General features: G+C 35.1%; 1 protein-coding gene and 1 non-coding gene across 3 annotated transcripts in view; one reads left to right on the top strand and one right to left on the bottom strand.

The window, feature by feature from the left end:
• Positions 1-19591, top strand: part of MNAT1 (MNAT1 component of CDK activating kinase) — a 228030-nt gene that overhangs the window by 128374 nt on the left and 80065 nt on the right. For both annotated transcript variants that reach the window (XM_007471508.1, XM_007471507.1), the window contains one exon: positions 2108-2229. In XM_007471508.1, the coding sequence (XP_007471570.1) occupies positions 2108-2229 (122 nt within the window). The remainder of the gene's footprint in view (positions 1-2107; positions 2230-19591) is intronic.
• Positions 12329-12401, bottom strand: TRNAG-CCC (transfer RNA glycine (anticodon CCC)). Its single transcript has one exon. It is a non-coding gene; the product is annotated as a tRNA-Gly (tRNA).

Genomic DNA, 19591 nt, shown 5'->3' with positions numbered 1-19591 from the left:
TTTTAGCATGTATCAGATTTCTTTCCTTTTTTAAGACTGAATAATAGTCCATTGTGTGAATACCCTATTCACTATCCATCGATGGACACAAGTTTACTTTTACCTTTTGGCTATTGTGAGTAATGCTGCTATGAGTAGGGGTGTACAAATATCTGCTCAAGTTCCTCCTTTCACTACTCTTGGGTGTTTACCCAGAAGTGGAGTTGTTGGCTTATATGGTAATTTTATATTTAATCTTTTAATCTTGTGAGGAATTGCTGTCTGTTTTCCATAGTAGCTGCACCATTTTACATTCCCATCAGCAATGGACATGAGTTCCAATTTCTCCACATCCTTGCCAACACTTGTTATTTTATGTGGTTTTTTGTTTTGGATAATAGCCATCCTAAATAGCTGTGGGTGTTAAGTGCTACAGTTGGGCCCTCTGTATTTGTAGGTTCCACATCCATGGCTTCAAGCAGCCATGAAATTCAGTCTGGGTTTGGTTGAATTCATGGCTGCAGAACCCAGGCATGAGGAATCTGGGGATAGGGAGGTCTGACTGTGCTAGTATGCCATTTTGTATAAAGGACTTCTGCATCCATTATTTTGGTATTCCCGGGGCAACTTGGAACCAGACCCTTCAGGGATACTGAGGGGCGATTTTATATCCTCATGGTTTTGATTTGCATTTCCCTAATGACTAGTGATGTTAAACATCTTTTTCGGTGCTTGTTGGCCATTTGTACATCTCTGGAGAAATGTCTGTTCAAGTCCTTTGCCCGAGTTTGCTGAAGGAGTTTTGAGGTCACAGTGTCAGAGAAGCTATTAATATGATGGTAAACTAGCTAGGATAATGCTACATGGTATTAAACTTATTGAAGAGAAGAACCATGAGTCATATGCAAATATCTTCAGTGGTCGTTCCTCACTGCCTCAGTTGCACTGTATCACTTTTAATTCATGGTTTTTACCTTTTTTTTTTCTTTAAATAAAAGAGAACAAATGTTTTATGTATCCAACTTAGTAATTTAAGTAATGGAAACTAAGGGAGGTAACAAGAGGAATAAATTATAAACCAGAAAACATTGGAATTAATAACTGTAAGAACTAGTTTTTATTAAAAAGTTAGGACATAGAGAAGCTGGTGAGACCTATACCAAGAAAAATAACAGAATTAGAATCAGAAAACATGGACTATATAAAAAACTACGGATTTTTAAAAATTAGAATTATGTGCTCAGATTACAGTAAATATGTAAATCTCAGTGTAATGGTGCTATGTGGCTGAGTGGTATTTTATTTTGTATATTTTTCATCAAGTATGATCTTTTTATTTTATTTATCCAGTAGTTCTTTTCAGAAAAATACATGGATATTCCATTCAACTTAATTTTTAGCATAATATTCCTCATTTTGTGTGTGTGTGTGTAAGTAGACATCAGATACACATATTTGTTAAGTAAGTTTAATTCCATTGTAAAGGGCTTCCCTGGTGGCACAGTGGTTGAGAGTCCGCCTGCCGATGCAGGGGACACGGGTTCGTGCCCTGGTCCGGGAAGATCCCACATGCCGCGGAGCGGCAGGGCCCATGAGCCGTGGCAGCTGAGCCTGTGCATCTGGAGCCTGTGCTCTGCAACAGGAGAGGCCACAACAGTGAGAGGCCCGCATACTGCAAAAAAAAAAAAAAAAAAAAAAATTCCATTGTAAAGACTTAAGAGAATAGATATTTATGTGGCAAAACTTTGCAGAGAATAATTTCATTAGTGTCCTTCCTTAACTAAAGGTTTCAACAAAACACAGGTTACCAAAACTGTCAAAGTTGTATAATAAAAATAGGAAAATGTGAGAATAGACTATGCTTATATGTTTCCTGAATTCTACCATTGACATTTAACAGCTATATTCTTTAAGGCTAAATTTTAATTTAATGATGGATTTAGTTTTCTTCCTTTAAATCATGTGTCACTGACTATGTGTTAATTATATAATACAGGTTTCAGTAATGTAATGAATAATGGGTAATATTTTTAATGTGAGGATTTAGCTCATCTTTAAAATGACTGCAAATAAGTATTAATATGAAAGTAATATTAAAAAGTATTATTTTCCTTCATTTTTCTAACAGGGTCAACATATTACATTACCACCCATTCAAAAGCTTGAAGAAGCTCTATATGAATACCAACCACTGCAAATAGAGACTTGTGGGCCACAAGTTCCTGAGCTTGAGATGCTAGGAAGACTTGGGTAAGTGTTCAGAAGAACTTCTCATTGAGGAACTGATGTTTAGGACTTGGTTGTGGCCATTTTTAACTGATACTTCAGCATTCTTAGATTTTGAGTTTACAGAACTTTACTCTCTTGTAAGAAATGAATGGTGCTTAATACTAACTTAACATGTTATTTTTCCTTCAGTCCTATTAGGTCTTTTGAGATTGAGACTGGATTGTATTAGTTCCCTTTTAAGGATGTGATTGGCAGCCAGCAATACTGAAGTAGCTGTTCATTTTCGGCTCACTGTGTATTTTTTTTAGAAATAGGGGCTTAATTTAGTCAGCAGTAAGCCAGTGAAAATAGAGTTGAACTCCTTGCCATGAAAAAGAGTAGATTAACTCAATGTCTGTTCTGTATAGTGAAATTATATTTATGAGAAATGAGCTACAAAATATATTTTGTCAAAGGGTATGATGTAGAGCTGGCCCAGTGGCTCAAAAGCTGTAATATATGTGTCCATTTTGGAAATGAACTTGGGATTATGGCTCTTGTGAGTGATGGAGATGATCACATTCTGTCTTAGGGAAACAAATGGGTATTTGTGTACTTATGGAAAGTATAGATATAAACTTTGTTGGATTGAGTAAATCATATCTTGATCTGGTGTCTCAATCTAAACTACTGAATGAAAAGATAATCTAGAAACAGTTGTTTCTTAACAAGATAAAATAGCACAAAGAGTATAATGTGGGTCAGGAAACTTACACAAGCCTATTAGATAGCCTCATCCACCAGAGGGCAGACAGCAGAAGCAAGAAGAACTATAATCCTGCAGCCTGTGGAACAAAAACCACATTCACAGAAAGATAGGCAAGATGAAAAGGCAGAGGGCTATGTACCAGATGAAGGAACAAGATAAAACCCTAGAAAAACAACTAAATGAAGTAGAGACAGGCAACCTTCCAGAAAAAGAAGTCAGAATAATGATAGTGAAGATGATCCAGGACCTCGGAAAAAGAATGGAGGCAAAGATCTAGAAGATGCAAGAAATGTTTAACAAAGACCTAGAAGAATTAAAGAACAAACAAACAGAGATGAACAATACAATAACTGAAATGAAAACTACACTAGAAGGAATCAAAGCAGAATAACTGAGGCAGAAGAATGGATAAGTCACCTGGAAGACACAGTGGAATTCACTGCTGCGGAACAGAATAAAGAAAAAAGAATGAAAAGAAATGAGACAGCCTAACAGACCTCCAGGACAACATTAAACACAACAACATTTGCATTATAGGGGTCCCAGAAGGAGAAGAGAGAGAGAAAGGACCCGAGAAAATATTTGAAGAGATTATAGTCAAAAACTTCCCCAACATGGGAAAGGAAATAGCCACCCAAGACCAGGAAGCGCAGCGAGTCCCATACAGGATAAATCCAAGGAGAAACATGCCGAGACACATAGTAATCAAATTGGCAAAAATTAAAGACAAAGAAAAATTATTGAAAGCAGCAAGGGAAAAATGACAAATAACATACAAGGGAACTCCCATAAGGTTAACAGCTGATTTCTCAGCAGAAACTCTACAAGCCAGAAGGGAGTGGCATGAAATACTTAAAGTGATGAAAGGGAAGAACCTACAACCAAGATTACTTTATCTGGCAAGTATCTCATTCAGATTTGATGGAGAAAACAAAAGCTTTACAGACAAGCAAAAGCGAAGAGAATTCAGCACCACCAAACCAGCTCTACAACAAATGCTAAAGGAACTTCTCTAAGTGGGAAACACAAGAGAAAAAAAGGACCTACAAAAACAAACCCAAAACAATGAAGAAAATGGTCATAGGAGCATACATATCGATAATTACCTTAAATGTGAATGGATTAAATGCTCCAAACAAAAGACACAGGCTTGCTGAATGGATAGAAAAACAAGACCCATATATATATGCTGTCTACAAGAGACCCACTTCAGACCTAGGGACACATACAGACTGAAAGTGAGAGGATGCTTTATTCCATGCAAATGGAAATCAAAAGAAAGCTGGAGTAGCAATACTCATAACAGATATAATACACTTTAAAATAAAGAATGTTACAAGAGACAAGGAAGGACACTACATAATGATCAAGGGATCAATCCAAGAAGAAGATATAACAATTATAAATATATATGCACCCAACATAGGAGCACCTCAATACATAAGGAAACTGCTAACAGCTATAAAAGAGGGAATCGACAGTAACACAAGAATAGTGGGGGACTTTAACACCTCACTTACACCAATGGACAGATCATCCAAAATAAAAATAAATAAGGAAACAGAAGCTTTAAATGACACAATAGACCATATAGATTTAATTGATATTTATAGGACATTCCATCCAAAACCAGCAGATTACAGTTTCTTCTCAAGTGCACACAGAACATTCTCCAGGATAGATCACATCTTGGGTCACAAATCTAGCCTCAGTAAATTTGAGGAAATTGAAATCATATCAAGCATCTTTTCTGACCACAACGCTATGAGATTAGAAATGAATTACAGGGAAAAAAATGTAAAAAACACAAATACATCGAGGTTAAACAATACATTACTAAATAACCAACTGATCACTGAAGAAATCAAAGAGGAAATTAAAAAATACCTAGAGACAAATGACAATAAAAACATGATGATCCAAAACCTATGGGATGCAGCAAAAGCAATTCTAAGAGGGAAGCTTGTAGCTATACAAGCCTACCTAAAGAAACAAGAAAAATCTTAAACAATCTAACCTTACACCTAAAGGAACTAGAGAAAGAAGAACAATAAAACCCAAAGTTAGCAGAAGAAAAGAAATCATAAAGATCATAAAGCAGAGCAGAAATAAATGAAATAGAAACAAACAATAGCAATGATCAATAAACTAAAACCTGGTTCTATGAGAAGATAAACAAAACAAAATTGATAAACCGTTAGCCAGACTCATCAAGAAAAAGAGGGAGAGGACTCAATTCAACAAAATTAGAAATGAAAAAGAAGTTACAACAGACACCGCAGAAATACAAAGCATCCTAAGAGACTACTACAAGCAACTGTGCCAACAAAATGGACAATCTGGAAGAAATGGACAAATTCTTAGAAAGGAATAACCTTCCAAGACTGAGCCAGGAAGAAATAGAAAATATGAATAGACCAATCACAAGTAATGAAATTGAAACTGATGAAAAATCTTCCAACAAACAAAAGTCCAGGACCAGATGGCTTCAAAGGTGAATTCTATCAAACATTAAGAGAAGAGCTAACACCTGGCCTTCTCAAACTCTTCCAAAAATTGCAGAGGAAGGAATACTCCCAAAGTCATTCTATGAGGCCACTGTCACCATGATACCAAAACCAGACAAAGATACTACAAAAAAAGAAAATTACAGACCAATATCACTGATGAATATAGAATGCAACAATCCTCAACAAAATACTAGCAAACAGAATCCAATAACACATTAAAAGGATCATACACCATGATCAAGTGGGATTTATCCCAGGGATGCAAAGATTCTTCCATATATGCAAATCAATCAATGTGATACACCATATTAACAAATTGAAGAATAAAAACCATACTATCATCTCAATAGATGCAGAAAAAGCTTTTGACAAAATTCAACACCCATTTATGATAAAAACTCTTCAGAAAGTGGGCATATAGGGAACCTACCTCAACATAATAAAGACCATATACGACAAACCCACAGCAAACTTCATTCTCAATGGTGAAAAACTGAAAGCATTTCCTCTGAGATCAGGAATGAGACAAGGATGTCCACTCTCACCACTATTATTCAACATAGTTTTGGAAGTCCTAGCCTAGGCAATCAGAGAGGAAAAAGAAATAAAAGGCATACAATTTGGAAAAGAAGTAAAACTGTCACTGTTTGCAGATGACATGACATTATACATAGGGAATCCTAAAGATGCCATGAGAAAACTACTAGAGCTAATCAATGAATTTGGTAAAGTTGCAGGACACAAAATTAATGCACAGAAATCTCTTGCATTCCTCTACGCTAATGATGAAAAAGTCTGAAAGAGAAATTAAGGAAATACTCCCATTTACCATTGCAACAAAATGAATAGAATACCTAGGAATAAACCTACCTAGGGAGACAAAAGACCGGGATTCAGAAAACTATAAGACACTGATGAAAGAAATTAAAGATGATACCAACAGATGTAGAGATATACCATGTTCTTGGATTGGAAGAATCAATATTGTGAAAATGACTATACTACCCAAAGCAATCTACAGATTCAATGCAATCCCTATCAAATTACCCATGGCATTTTTTACGGAACTAGAACAAAAAATCTTAACATTCGTATGGAGACACAAAAGACCCCAAATAGCTAAAGCAGTCTTGAGGGAGAAAAATGGAGCTGGAGGAACCAGACTCCCTGACTTCAGACTATACTACAAAGCTACAGTAATCAAGACAGTATGGTACTGGCACAAAAACAGAAACATAGATCAATGGAACAAGTTAGAAAGCCCAGAGATCAACCCACGCATCTATGATCAACTAATCTATGACAAAGGAAGCAAGGATATACAATGGAGAAAAGACAGTCTCTTCAATAAGTGGTGCTGGGAAAACTAGACAGCTCCATGTAAAAGAATGAAATTAGAACACTCCCTAACACCATACACAAAAATAAACTCAAAATGGATTTGAGACCTAAATGTATGACCGGACACTATAAAACTCTTAGAGGAAAACTTAGGAAGAACACTCTTTGACATAAATCACAGCAAGATATTTTTTGATCCATTTCCTAGAGTAATGGAAATTAAAACTGAAATAAACAAATGCGACCTAATGAAACTTCAAAGCTTTTGCACAGCAAAGGAAACCATACACAAGACGAAAAGACAACCCTCAGAATGGGAGAAAATATTTGCAAATGAATCAACAGAGAAAGGATTAATCTCCAAAATATATAAACAGTTCATATAGCTCAATATTAAAGAAACAAACAACCCAATTCATAAATGGGCAGAAGACCTAAATAGACATTTCTCCAAAGACATACAGATGGCCAAGAAGCACATGAATAGCTGCTCAACATCACTAATTGTTAGAGAAATGGAAATCAAAACTACAATGAGTTATCACCTCACACCAGTTAGAATGGGCATCATCAGAAAATCTACAAACAACAAATGCTGGAGAGGGTGTGGAGAAAGGGAACCCTCTTGTACTGTTGGTGTGAATGTAAATTGTTCTCCACTATGCAGAACAGTGTGGAGGTTCCTTACAAAACTAAAAATAGAATTACCTTATGATCCAGCAATCCCACTACTGGGCATATATCCAGAGAAAACCATAATTCAAGAAGACACATGCACCCCAGTGTTCATTGCAGCACTATTTACAATAGCTAGGTCATGGAGGCAACATCGACAGACGAATGGAGAAAGATGTTGTGGTACATATATATTATGGAACATTACTCAGCCATAAAAAGGAACGAAATTGAGTCATTTGTTGAGCCGTTGATGGATCTAGAGACTGTCATACGGAGTGAAGTAAGTCAGAAAGAGAAAAACAAATATCGTATATTAACACATGTATGTGGAACCTAGAAAAATTGTACAGATGAACTGGTTTGCAGGGCAGAAGTTGAGACACAGATGTAGAAATCAAACGTACACACAACAAGGGGGAAAGCCGCGGTGGGGTGGGATTATGGTGTGCTGAATTGGGCGATTGGGATTGACATGTGTATAAAATTGATGACTAAGAAGAACCTGCTGTATAAAAAAATAAATAAAATTAAATAAAAAATTTTTTTTAAAAGACTAAAAAAAATACAATGTGATAAGAAAGTAATCGGTACGGTGAAACCAAGTAATAAAAAAGTAATTAAAAAAAAGGCCCCAACAGCAAAAATAAGGTAGGTGAAACAGATAATAGACGCTACAGGCATCTTCAAAACCCAAACTGCAATCTTGAACATAAAGTGTAGTGTTTTACATATGAATGTGGAGGCTCCAGGTTCAAATTACTGTGAAAATTATAGATAATTCACTTATCTGCTCTTTGGTAGATCTTAAGATTTTCTTTAGTTTTGTATTCTCTTAAAAGTCCTGCAGCCTCCAAGCATGAAGCCTTGGGGAAGTGAAACAAAACCTAAAACCCCTTTTGAGTTTTAGATAACAAATTTATGAAATAATTGGCCTAGATGTTAAAATTGAAGCTTGAAAAGACAGACAATTTTGGGTTTTATGTAAAAAGTTATAAGTGATATAGACATTGATATCTTATTTCTTACTGGATTAGCAGGGGCCAGAATTCTGTATCTTTCAAATAAATTTTCTTACAATCTTTACTTTTAATATTAGTGAGGACAGAGTGTTGAAAGTACTCCTCTGTTACAGTTGCTTTTTCTAATAATTTTGTCATTAAAATTACATTTGAGGGCTTCCCTGGTGGCACAGTGGTTAAGCAACCACCTGCCAATGCAGGGGACACAGGTTCGAGCCATGGTCCGGGAAGATCCCATGGAGTAACTAAGTCTGTGCACCACAACTACTGAGTTTGTGCTCTAGAGCCTGCGAGCCACAACTACTGAAGCCCGTGCGCCCAGAGCCCATGCTCCAGAGCAAGAGAAGCCACCGCAGTGACAAGCCCGTGTACTGCAATGAAGAGTAGCCCCCACTCACCACAACTAGAGAAAGCCCACGCACAGCGACGAAGACCCAACACAGCCAAAAATAAAGAAATAAAATAAATAAATTTGTTTAAAAAATTACATTTGAAAGGTTATAGAAATGGCCATGAATAATAAGAACAAAAAAATAAACTGTACAACTGTTAGTACAAAGGATAGGAAGAGGGAAATACTTGGCTGTTGTACTGTTCCTACACTATGCATGAAGAGGTATAATAGTATTTGGAGATATTTAGTATAAATCCTAGAGCAACAACTAAAAATGTAAAACAAAGAGGGACAGACAGTAAGCAAGTAACAGAGTAAATAATGAGATCCTTAAAAATACTCCATTAGTGAAAAGGAGGGCAGGAAAAGGGAGGCAAAAAATAAAGAAATGGTATAATTAGGAAAGAAACAGCATGGTGGTAGATTTAATCTTAACTGTATCAGCAATTACATTGTTCTAAACAAGCACTATCCAATAAAGCTTTCTGATATGGGAATTCTATGTCTGTGCTGTTCATTATGGTAGTCACCAGTTGCATGCTTCTACTGAGCATTTGAATATGCCTAGTGTCACTGAAGAATTGTATATTAAATTTTATTCAGTTTAATTTAAATAACCACATATAGTTAGTGGCTACCATGTTTGATAGAACAGGTCTAAATACTCCAAATAATAGGCAGAAATTGCCAGATTGGATTGAAAAAGCAAGATTTTACTGTATGTTTTCTATAATAACGTGACATTATATACGAAGATATAGTTTCTCTGAGCTTTAAAAGTTTCTCTGAAATCTTGGGACTGTAATTTGTTTTTGTTTTGTAAATAACCAGTATCTCTTCACAGATTTCTTCCGCCCCATTTTCTCTCTGTTTTCATTCTGAGACTCTGATTTCACATAGGTAAGACCTTCTGATGTTGTTTTACAGTTCTTCGATGCTCTATTTTGTGTTTTTCAATCTTTTCTTGAGTTTTGTGTTTCATAAGTTTGGATAATTCTTCTTGTCCTTTCCTTACAGTTCACTTATTCTTCTTCTATGTCCCTTTTGCTGATAAGCTCATCAAAGGAATTCTTTCTGATATTGCAGTTGTCATTTCTAGCATTTCCATTTCACTCCTTTTTGTAATTTCCATCTTTTTGTTGAAATTTCCTGTCAGTTTTCACATATTATCCACTTTTTCCCACTAGATCCTTCAGCTTAGTAATCATGCTATTTTCAGGTGCCTCTTTGATTGTTCTAACATCTCTGGGTCTGATTCTATTGACTATTTTATACCTTAATAGTAGATTTGTTTTTCCTGCTTTCTTCTGTTTATTGTAATTTTCTTTGAATATTGTACAAAAGAACAGTAGAGACTGAGATAAATAATATTTATGGCCAGAAATATTTATGTCCCTTTTTCTGTTAGGCCATTAGTGTAGGGAGTTGAGCATCAAGTCTGTAGCTTGATCTCAGTTTGGTTGTTGTTGCTCTATCACAGGCTTCAGATTCTTCCAGCCAGGACCTGTTGCCACTTTGTACCTACTATGAGGCCTGGAGTGCTGGAGGGTTTTTCTTAGTCTTCTTGCTCCACCCTCAGCTTTTAGCAGACTTGGCAAGCTTGAGCCAGAAAGGGGTTCTCTCTCTCAGTGTCCCTCCTCAGTGATAGACTCCTCTTGCTTTTTAATTGGAATGAGTCTTGTGGTAGGAGCAAGGGGGTTTCTTAGTTCTCCTGTTCTGATTTTTGTTTCAGGAGGTCTGTGTGCCAGAGCCTCAGAGTGGTGCTTTCTCAGTGTACCTTTCTCTTCCCCAGAGGCAAACAACTTCTGTTTTCTACTTCAGGATGCAGTTGAGTTTGCTATCCTCTCCCAACCCCACAGGTGAGCTCTGCCTTGTGATGGTGGGATGGGAAGTCTTGGGTATAAGACAGTTTCCTGCCCTTCTTTCAACCTCTGCTTCGCATCATTATGTTAGTTTAGGTAAGAGTGGGTTTCCTGCCTTTTCTCAGTGATTGAAGGCTTTATTCTGTGTCAGTACAGGGTTGGGGAGGGTGGCAGTAGGGTTTTTACTCCTCCTCTAGTGGCACCCAACCTTTACCCTACCCCAGCAGCTGAGTCTTGGCTGTTTTTTTAATAGTTCATTTCCTCGTGCATGTTCAATTTTTGCTGATTTTTACTTGGTCTACTCAATGGAATATCCTCCTCATCTTCCTCTTTTAATCTGCTGTGGTGGTGGTGCTGCTGTATATTTGTATGTTAATATTTAGCTAACCCTGTTAGAAGTCTCTGTAAGATAGAGTAGCTTGATTGACTGTTTTTCTTTTTTTCTTGTTTTGAGTAAAATTTTAAAATTGAATAAGCTTTGGCAACACTTTTGATTGTTTGGAGCCCTTTTTGTTTTACTTCTGTCTTTACTATTGTGGTTTGAATTTTAAAATGTAGGGTAGGGCTTCCCTGGTGGCACAGTGGTTAAGAATCCGCCTGCCAGTGCAGGAGACACAGGTTTGAGCCCTGGTCCGGAAGATCCCACATGCCACGGAACAACTAAGTCCGTGTGCCACAGCTACTGAGCCTGTGCTCTAGAGCCCGCAAGCCACAACTACTGAGCCTGTGTGCCACAGCTACTGAGCCCACGAGTCACAACTACTGAAGCCTGTGCACCTAGAGCCCGTGCTCCACAACAAGAGAAGCCACTGCAATTAGAAGACTGCACACTGCAACAAAGAGTAGCCCCCGCTCGCTGCAACTAGAGAAGGCCCACGCTCAGCAACGAAGACCCAATGCAGCCAAAAATAAATAAATAAGTAAATAAGTAAGTAAGTAAGTAAATTTATAAAAAAAAAATGTAGGGTAAACGCAATTTAGATAAGGTATAACTATAGTGTTTGTACTTTTCCCAAGTTTTTCATATCTAAAATCTTATTTGAACCTAAATAAAGGATACTAGATCATGGTTTTATTTTGTTTTGTTTGACTGGTTGGGGGGCTTTCATTAATTATTGACTATTTAAAATATAGTTAGTTCCAGAATGCTAGAAGTATACTTTTGTGTCTCTCAACAAAGACTGTACAATATATTCTGTATCCACAACAGTTAAGAAGACAAATTGTTCTGATTATGAGTTTGTATGTATTTCAAGCAATGGACCTTGATTATGTTTCTTTTAGCTTCTGTGGCTAAGTAGGGGAAGAATTTCTAGATCATCAATAGTGATGTCAGAATTGCTAAAGAAACATTGACTTTTTCTTGATGTAGAAGTATCTACCAAAATAGAATGTGTCTCACACCTTCCTTCTCATCAGCCTTGTATCTTAAGAAAGGGATTGAATTCTTTTTTTTTAATAATATTTTATTTATTTGTTTATTTTGTTGCCCGGGTCTTAGTTGCGGTAGGTGGGCTCCCCAGCTGTGGCATGTGAACTCCTAGTTGCGGCGTGCATGTGGGATGCAGTTCCCTGACCAGGGATTGAACCTGGGCCCCCTGCATTGGGAGTGCAGAGTCTTAACCACTGTGCCATAAGGGAAGTTCCGTAAGGGATTGAATTCTACACAGACAGTTTCTTTTTGGGAGCCAGGATGAATTAGCTCAGGTGGTCTCTTTGGTGACATGTTATGACTTCATACTTAAACATTTGCCAAAATAAATCCTAAATAGATTTCTTACTTTACTAGTTCATTTTCTTTTCTGGAATTATTATTTGAAGCTATATTGCTTTCTTCCTTTTTAGAAATTATTTTAGATTTAAAAATGTATTTTTACATAATCTAATTTTCAGAAACATTTAGAAAGAAACTGAAGAAGTTACTCTGTGAAGTGACTTTTCAAAGAATAATTTGGTATCTACAAAGGTGCTACTCTCAAGGTACAGGAATATAAACTTTAGTTGACTTAAGGTATAGTAGTTACACATCTGTTCTAAGGGTTGTCCATATTTTTGTTAGAAGATTACATCTAATAAGCCCCAGTTAATCTTTTTACAACGGGCTCTCCCCCTTGCCATAAAACTCTAGCTTCTACTCCTCTCTCTTTTCTTTTCCTGTTACAACAAATTTTCCATTTTATGTTATTTTATCCTACAGAGAAAACAAGTTCAGTTTCTCTAGAGGCAAATAGAGAATAAATTACCTTATTTCCATTTTCTTATATTTACTTTGAAATCTGTATGAAATGAAGAAGTTAAGAATACTACATTTTGTAGCTTCACTTTAGTTGGTGCAAAACTATGAATGCAGGCACTTTCAAAATAATTTTAATTATATATTTTTGGGAGTATGTGGCATAAGGTCTTAGGAGGCACTGTGTCTCCAAAGAACTACTTTTTTGTCCTCATGTATAACTTAGATAAAGGACAAAATCAGAAGTACATTGCCATGAGATTTTAGGTGATTTTTACTGGAATCTTTTCTAAAGTTAGTTAAACTTTAGAAGTAGATGAAGAATAAATGAGAATTTCTCATTCAGGAGGGTATTATGAATATATAATTATAGTTCAGATTGCACTGGCAGTACTTTTCTGGTTTGCTCAAGTAAATATGTAAACATGTTTTATTAACTCTGTGCCAGTGGTAGCAAGCATTGGGAAAACTTAACTGCTAATTGAAATTCCCCAGACTGCAGCTTTAGTGGTTAGTTTAGTAAAGTCTCATTGATTGGCATTGTGAGAATGTCTTTTTAATAACCAACTGGCTTTCTAGTTAATATTTTTAATAACCAACTGGTTAATATTTTTAATAACCAACTGGCTTTCTAGTTAATATTTTACTACCTACCACCCAAAGAAGAGTATTTCCCTTAACTAATATAAATGACAAGGATTATCAGTTTTATTCATCAATTTCAAATTATTTAGTCAAATATCACTACTGTTTTAAAATATGTGATTTATTTAATATGAACTTTTCATTCATGAACCTATTCCAGAAATAAGGAACAACTGTTATAAGCTATAATCTTTAAGTAAGATGTATATTTTTCACTTTTACTTATTTGTTAATTTAAATGAAACCATTTGCTACCAGATTTCTGTAGAATAAAATTTTAATCTTCATTTCTGTAGAACATTTTTGTATGTTTCTTTGTGGTAGGGTGTCATAGCCAAGTGCACACATTCATTTCTGTCTCTCCTGTTAACATAACTGATGTAAGTCCTGTGCTGTCAACTATGAGAGCTTTAAAAAATATCACTTAAACTGTGATAGTTTACTATCTAGAGTCCTTCCTAACCAGTTGTTAAGATTATTTAGCTATTATTATGAAATCACTTGTGAAAAAAATTGTGGTTGTAATAATAGTAGAACCTAATGATAATTAGAAGTTTTCTTATTTGATCTTCATCAGCACCTATCAATTTTGTTTTCTTGTGTGGCTGTAGACTACACTGATAAAAATCAAATTGCTGAACAGAAGTAACTGACCTGTTACAAATCCATTACTGTTATTGGCAAAACAATTAAAATGTTCATTCTTGAGGGAATAGGATAGGATATAGTTCCCCTAAAATAGAAGATCCACCTTCACAGTAACCCTGGAGATTCTTTCCCTCCCTCCCTTCCTTCCTTCCATTAGTTTTAGGTGTACAGCAGAGTGATTCAGTTATATATAAGTATTTTTCAGATTATTTTCCGTTATAGGTTATTATAAGATATCAAATACAATTCCCTGTGCTGTAGAGTAAATCCTTGTTGCTTATCCACTTTATGTATAGTAGTTTGTGCCTGTTAATCCCATATTCCTAATTTATGCTTTCCCCCCTCTTTCCCCTTTGGTAACCATAAGTATGTTTTCTATGTCTGTGAGTCTGTTTCTGTTTTGTCTATAGATTCATTTGTATTATTTTTTAGATTCCATGTATAAATAATATCATATAATATTTGTCTTTGTCTGACTTATTTCACCTTAGCATGATATTCTCTAGGTCCATCCATGTTGCTGCAAATGGCAATATTTCATTCTTTTTTATGACTGAGTAATATTCCATTGCGTGTGCAGATAGATGCTTAGGAGTGGGATTGCTGGATCATATGGTAGCTCTATTATTAGTTTTTAAAGGAACCTCCATATTATTTTCCATGGTGGCTGTACCAACTTACATTCCAACCAACAGTGTAGGAGGGTTCCCTTTTCTCCACACCCTCTCCAGCATTTATTATTTGTAGACTTTTCTGATGATAGTCATTCTGGCCTGTGTGAGGTGATACCTCATTGTGGTTTTGATTTGCATTTCTCTGATAATTAGCAATGTTGAGCATCTTTTCATGTGACTGTTGGCCATCTATATGTCTTTGGAGAAATGTCTCTTTAGGTCTTCTGTCTATTTTTTGATTAAGTTGTTTTTTTGATAATGAGTTGTGTGAGCTGTTTGTATATTTTGGATATTAACCCCTTGTTAGTTGCATCATTTGCAAATATTTTCTCCCATTCTGTACGTTGTCTTTTGTTTTGTTTATGGTTTCCTTTACTGTGCAAAAGCTTTTAAGTTTGATTACATCCCATTTGTTTATTTTTGCTTATTTCTGCTTATTTCTTTTGCTTTGGGAGACTGATCTAAGAAAATACTGCTATGATTTGTGTCAATAATGTTTTGTCTATATTCTCTTCTAGGATTTTTATGGTGTCATGTCTTATATTTAGGTCTTTAAACCATTTTGAGTTTATTTTTATATATAGTTTGAGGGAGTGTTATAATCTCATTGATTTACATTTAGCTGTCTAGGTTTCCCAACACCACTCACTTAAGAGACTGTCTTTTCTCCATTGTATATTCTTGACATTTTTGTTGCAGATTAATTGGCCATAGGTGTGTGGGTTTATTTCTGGGCCCTCTGTTCTGTTCCATTGATCTATATGTCTGGTTTTGTGCCAATACCATGCTGTTTTGATTACTGTAGCTTTGTAGTATTTTCTGAAGTCTGGAAGATTTATACCAACCCTGGAGATACTTTTCGTGATCATTCTTTTGCTCTTAAAAATTGATAAATTGGAACTTTATATGTCAAGAATTTGAGATGAGGTATGAAACATATTCTAAAAAATTTTTTGTTGTAACACTCTCTTAGTCTCCCTCCTTAAGTCTTCCTCATTTTTGCCAGGGAAAACTTTCTAATATATCAATCTGGGCATGTCTCTCTATTATTAATATTCTTCAGTGGCTCATCATTATCTGCATAATCTGTCTCCTATCTACCTTTGTAGCCATATGTCCTGGTCCTCTCATACTTGGTGTTTCTTAAGAACCTCATGGTGTCTCACAAATTTTTGTGCCATTGCATGTGCTGTTCCATTTCCTTAGGAGGCACCTTTACAATTGTGGCACAGTCCCCTCAGTAATTTCTTTTCCTCTTTTCTCCCTATGCATGAATTGTCTGTTTATGCCCCTTATTCCCTTTCTATTGGAGTAGCATTTTTCCTTATTTATATGTCAGCCATACAGTAAGACTATTAACGTTTGATATCTTATGTTTTTCTTTTTTGACTTTTTATGGCCATGATTGACTTTGTGCCTATTTTTGTTTTAATTGAAATGTAGCTGATTTACAATATTATATTAGTTTCAGGTTACAGCATAGTGATTCAGTATTTTTATAGACTATATTCCCTTTAAGGTTATTACAAAATAATGGCTATGTTTCCCTTTGCTGTACAGTATATCCTTGTTCCTTTTCTATTTTATACACAGTAGCTTGCATCTCTTAATCCCATACCCCTATCTTGCCCCTCCCTCTTCCCTCTCCCTATTTGTAACCACTAGTTTGTTTTCTATATCTGGGAGTCTGTTTCTGTTTTGTTATGTACATTCATTTGTTTTATTTTTTAGATTCCAAAGCTCTGTTAATAACAGAGCTTTTGTCTTTCTCTGTCTGACTTATTTCACTAAGCATAATACTCTCTAGGTTCATCCACATTGTTGCAAATGGCAGGATTTCATTCTTTTTTATGGTTGAGTAACATTCCAATGTGTGTGTGTGTGTGTGTGTGTGTGTGTGTGTGTGTGTGTGTGTGTGTATAAACACACCACATCTTTATCCATCTGTTGATGGACACTTGGGTTGCTTTATGTGAAGTAGGTTTAATCTTTGAGCAGTAAAATATATTAATGATGTCCAGCTAATTTTCCATTGCTCTTCTACTTAAGAAGTCCTAAGCCAACACAAAACTTTATATATATTTATTTATATTTTAATTTTTAGGTAGCTTTGATATTTACATGTAATCACTTAATCCATCTGGAATTTATTTATTTGTAAGGAGCTATAAAAGAATCTTTACTCTGTTTTTTTCAACTAGTAAATCAGTTGGCCCAGAATAATTTATTCAGTAGTCCTTCTTTTTTCCATTCATGTTTTAGATTAACATACTAGGGCTTTTGGTCCACTGACCTTTGTTTTCCAATAATCTATGTTTCCGTTTTTTAACCATATCACATTATTATTCATTTAAATTCATGATATGTTTTAGTATTAAGTTGTATATTTATTTTCTATTGCTGTGTATCAAGTTACCACAGATTTAAGTGGCTTAAAACAACATTCATTTTATCTCATTTATTATCAGTGTCTGTGGATTATGAGTCTGGGCATGGGTTACTTGGATCATATACTCAGGTTGCATGTGGCTGTGATCAAAGTGTCAGCAGGTGCTGTGGGTCCATGTAAGTGAGGTCTGGGGGGCTGTCTTTCAAGCTCATTCATATTATGGGTAGAGTTAGGTTTCTTGCCAGTGTAGAACTCACAGTGGCTTCCATCTTCTTCAGTGCTAACAGGAGAAAATCTCTTCAAATCTCTTCCTTTTTTAAGGGGTCCTACTTGTTTAAGTTTGGCCCACTTAGAAAATTTCCCTTTTTATTAACTTATAATCAACCAATTCGAGATCTTAATTACGTTTGCAAAATCCCTCTTGTGATATAATATAATCTCAGGATTGAAATCTATCATATCCATGTGGACAAAATCATGCAGGGCTGCACACAAGGGGGTGGGAATCTTGGGGACCATCCCAGAATTCTGCCTACCAGAGTGGGGCAAGTCTTCCTTTGCTACTTATCTTTTTCAAAGTGTTCTTAGCATTTTTATACATATGTTCTTCCAAGTAAACTTTGTTGGCCAAAGCAACAAAGCACCCTACAGTTCTTTCAAGTTTTCTGTACATTTGAAAACTTTCATTATAGAATGTTATGAAACAAGTAATCAAACAAAGCAAACCAAAACACCTTAACAACTAAGACATGGCCATCCCTATTACCCGCTAGATACAACCAAACACCCCTTTTTTGGGTATTTTATTTGGAATTGCTTTAAACTTATAAACTGATACAGAAAGAGTGGACTTTTAAAATTTATTAAGTTTTCATATATCTGACAAATTTCTTGGAAATTAATTTTTGTTACATCGTACTTATGATGCTGTTATTATAAAATTGTTTTCATTATGCTTTCTTACTGGTTCTTGGTTAAATATATTTTCATTTTGTATATAGCTGTTTTACTGATAATTTTGTTTTTTAAGGTGACCATCTGGGGTTTTATCTGGAAGCCAGTCACCTGAAAAAACAATTTTTTTCTTTTAAATGCTCTGTCTCTGATTTCAGTTTCATATTTTATTGCATTTGGCTAGAACTTCTTAACTTGGTGTTATACAGTTTTGATAATTGCAGTTTCTTGTGTCTCATTTTTTGTTGTTGTTGTTGTTGAATCCTTCAAGTGTTTCATCATTAAGTATCATGTTGGTTGATTAAGTGATTTTTCTTATTATGTTGAAGTATTTTTTTAAAATCATGTTGTAGAATTTCTGTTTTTTGGTCAAAGTCTTTACCTATTGACTTATTATACATGGATTGTCTAAGAATGGAGAAAAGGTGTTTGTTTTGTTTTATGTTTGTTTTGTTTTTAATCCTGTACACTTAAGTTTATACATTAGTTTTGGAAAAATTCTCAGGGGCACCAGAAAATCAAAGAGTATGGAGAAGTACAAAACTCACAAAAATTGCAATATGTATGTGTATATAATATATGATATATACTTTGTTGTAATTATGAAAGTATTACTAAATTAACTTTTTTTTATAGCTATGACAGCAAAATGTCTTTAGTATCTGTTTTTGCTGGCATTTGAATTAGAAAGAAATCAACTCACATCTATCATGAATCTTTTGCTTAATCTTCTAGTCTGGCACTAGTCTGGTAAGTTTTAAATCTTTTTTTACAGTCATGGAAAAAAATATGTTTCTGCTTGAAGCAGTTGTCAAACAAGCTTCTTTCATCGACCGTCAGACACAGGGCAGCTGAATGAGGCTGTTTAGTCTAGAGTAAATGCTCACGAGATTACAGGGTCACTGAGGAAATGTAATTATGCAGTTGATTCCAGAATAGTCGTTTGTAGTAAGGACTTTAAAAGTATTCAATCATAGTATTAATTAAAAATATGTATACTCCAAAATTAATCTCAGAAAATCAGCACTAAATAAACTAAATTATTTAGTTTAGTAATAAAATTATAACTATAAATTATGACAATGAAATATAGTTTTAATTCAGATTTCTGCAGGACCCTAAAAAAGGAACTTCCGTTTATTATTGGAATTTGCTCAGTTCCTCCCAAATCGCTATAAAATTCAATTGACTCTGTATATCTATATGTAATTGTTTCTGTTGGGAAACGAAACCTCATAGTATTTAGCTCATGTTAATTGAGAAAATAATTGATTATTCAGCAGTTTTT

The sequence above is a fragment of the Lipotes vexillifer genome, unplaced genomic scaffold, assembly GCF_000442215.2.
Source record: "Lipotes vexillifer unplaced genomic scaffold, Lipotes_vexillifer_v1.1 scaffold1188, whole genome shotgun sequence".
Lineage (NCBI taxonomy): Eukaryota > Metazoa > Chordata > Mammalia > Artiodactyla > Lipotidae > Lipotes > Lipotes vexillifer.
This window is presented reverse-complemented; position numbering and strand designations above follow the sequence as displayed.